Source organism: Hylaeus volcanicus, chromosome 2, assembly GCF_026283585.1.
Source record: "Hylaeus volcanicus isolate JK05 chromosome 2, UHH_iyHylVolc1.0_haploid, whole genome shotgun sequence".
Classification (NCBI taxonomy): domain Eukaryota; kingdom Metazoa; phylum Arthropoda; class Insecta; order Hymenoptera; family Colletidae; genus Hylaeus; species Hylaeus volcanicus.
The window spans coordinates 21,705,454-21,708,032 of NC_071977.1; the positions used below are offsets into that span (position 1 = coordinate 21,705,454).

At 29.6% G+C, this 2,579-nt stretch overlaps 1 protein-coding gene across 1 annotated transcript in view; it reads right to left on the bottom strand.

Annotated features, from left to right (window-relative positions):
* Positions 1 to 1,609: 1,609 nt before the first annotated feature.
* Positions 1,610 to 2,579, bottom strand: part of LOC128884797 (uncharacterized) — a 4,108-nt gene continuing 3,138 nt past the window's right edge. Inside the window, exons 3-5 of the mRNA XM_054138435.1 lie at positions 2,016 to 2,173; positions 1,824 to 1,936; positions 1,610 to 1,751 (exon numbers count right to left, since the gene is read on the bottom strand). Coding sequence (XP_053994410.1) covers positions 1,705 to 1,751; positions 1,824 to 1,936; positions 2,016 to 2,173 — 318 coding nt within the window. The 3' untranslated portion in view covers positions 1,610 to 1,704. The remainder of the gene's footprint in view (positions 1,752 to 1,823; positions 1,937 to 2,015; positions 2,174 to 2,579) is intronic.

Consider the following 2,579-nt stretch of genomic DNA (forward strand, 5'->3'; position numbering starts at 1 on the left):
GAACCTTCTATATGAATAAATGGTACATTATAAGATTGTAAGAAAGATTATAAAAAAAAGCTATTGTTTTTATGTTTATTGAAAAGAATATATTTAAGTTTAAGATTAAGAGTGGAATTATTAATATAAATAGTAAAATAAAAGATAAGTTTAAAATAATATATTAGGTTGACCCAAAAGTTTCTTTCGCTTTATTAATAAGTAATACATGCACAATATTTTATGTTTTATGTTACATTACTGAGTTGTGCACGATTCATTTTGCTCCATTACTGTTACAACATGAATATCTATGAAATGAGATTGTCTATTTATATAAACACGACCACATAAAATAATTGAGTGCAACTCGCGAAGGAAACTTTCGGGACAACCTAAGTAAGTTTTATACTATATATATATTTAGTTAAATATTCATCAGTATACAGTTACTATCAGGGTCATTCCGCGAATTCGGACGCTGAATGGAGCAACATCTCAGTTTTTGTGCACATTTGAGTACGTCACAGTCTTTTACTTAAATCTTTACTTAATGTTTCACGCAATGTATCAGCGGCGTTCGTATCACGTTTTCCTCGTATTAATATTGCGTGGTGAAAATATATTTCGATAAATGGTCGTTTCCCTTAATTAACAGCTACGTACATTATGGTTGAGTGAACCGAAGAAGTTAAAGCTGTGTGACAGTAACGCGATCATCGTTAATAATGTTTCGTGCTAACGTTCGTCTCAATTAAGCAACATGCTCTTGTATCGACGAATAATTAAAAAGTTTTTGTACTCCAAATTGAAATTAAAAGTCATCAAGTGACTCCTCATAAGTTATTCAAACGATTCAGAAGATCATATTCAATTAATTTATACTTTTTGTCTCTATGGTTTTATTTAATAGAAACCAATTTTGACAATTCTATGGTATAGATGAAACACGACAACTTTGATGCTTTCATTAAACGTTTGCATTTGATAATATCCGATCAGAAACCGTTAGTTATTGATTCGTGATTGGAGTACAGCGATATTCGTTTATTGCCACCAGTTGCAGACAAAAGAAGCTTATTCCGCGTTTCAGTAGTTAAATCTGCCTTTAGTCAGGCGAGTAGAATAACAGGATTGGTGAATATCAACTTATATAATGTTTTCGATCGCTTTTGCTTTTTATTCCCTAATGAATAACAATTATAAAATCGTATTTCTTTGACTTAAAATAATATCACGTCAAAATGTTTATTAAGGAATAATAATTTACCAGCCTTAAACACTCTATCATTTATTTATATTTCGATTATGTGGGGGTCCGATGGGCCTGGGAAAATATTTGAGCTCCATGCTCTATAATTTAAAAACATTTACTTTTACTTTTCGATTACGTGTTTCAGGGTCAACTTCAGAATCTGTTCATTTAACAATTGAATTTACTAATATTAATTTTACATGTGCATGTTAACATTATCTTCAAATATTAAACATTTTTTTTTTATTTGCAATCAGTTTCCTTGCTTGAGGGAAATAATTAGAAAGTAATTTCAAAACTGGAATTTGTGAAGTCACAGTTGCATACATAGAAGGATTTTTGGATTACAGGGGGATTACATTAAAAAACTGTGAATTATAATGATTTTCATTTAATATATTTTCGTAGACAGTCCTTTCAATTTCTTTCGCAAAAAGTTTACATTATTCAGAATTAACACGTAAAATTTCTCAACGAACAGTCTCCTTGACTAAGAACTGCGTGAAGGCGAATATTCCTGAAATAAATAATGCATATTAATGATAAAATCGTTAACTAATTAAAATGCTAATGAAAGACAAGTACATACGATCGATCCGTGCTCTCTTGTATCTGTCCTCAACAAAAGACTTGGTTAGATTTTCTATCGTTTCCTCGCATTTATAATCAAATTGTTTCAAATTTCTCTTTAATTCGAGATATCTAATGATCGAGTTAACAAAAATTGTCAATTAAGGTGGTCGATTCCAAAATTTGCGATATAATTGCATATAAAGGATACAGTTCATTATAATAATTAAAAGAATCGATAGTCCACTCCAACAGCAAATTCAGTTTCGGTCTCTCAGTAGTACCATCGACTAGTTCTTTCATTGTATCGTCTTTTATAGAAACCTTACTTCGAGCATCTTCCACATTTTTCAAACGGTTGTTTAGATCCTAACATAATATTCCAATCGATAACATAATCTTACAACTCTTACTAAATTAAAAAAAGACTTAAACAATTTTCATTTATTTTCGTGCGATCATTTCAAGCTGGTAAAGTTTAAAGGAAGAACATAAAATTCTAATTTCACGAAACAGATCGATGATGAACCAGAAATAGGCAGTATACTCATCCAGATAAAAATCTTTCGAATAATGAGTGAAAACTAAATAACTTTTAGTTACTTAGAATTAATTTATTGAAACTTATTCGTATAGATCAATTAAAGAAACGCCATGAAAAATTCGCTAGATGGTAGTGTTTTATATGTTCACATAATTTTCAAAGATTAAAAATCTTTTTTCATTTACAATCAATTTTTTTGCTTGATGGAGGTAATTAATCACTTATTTTATA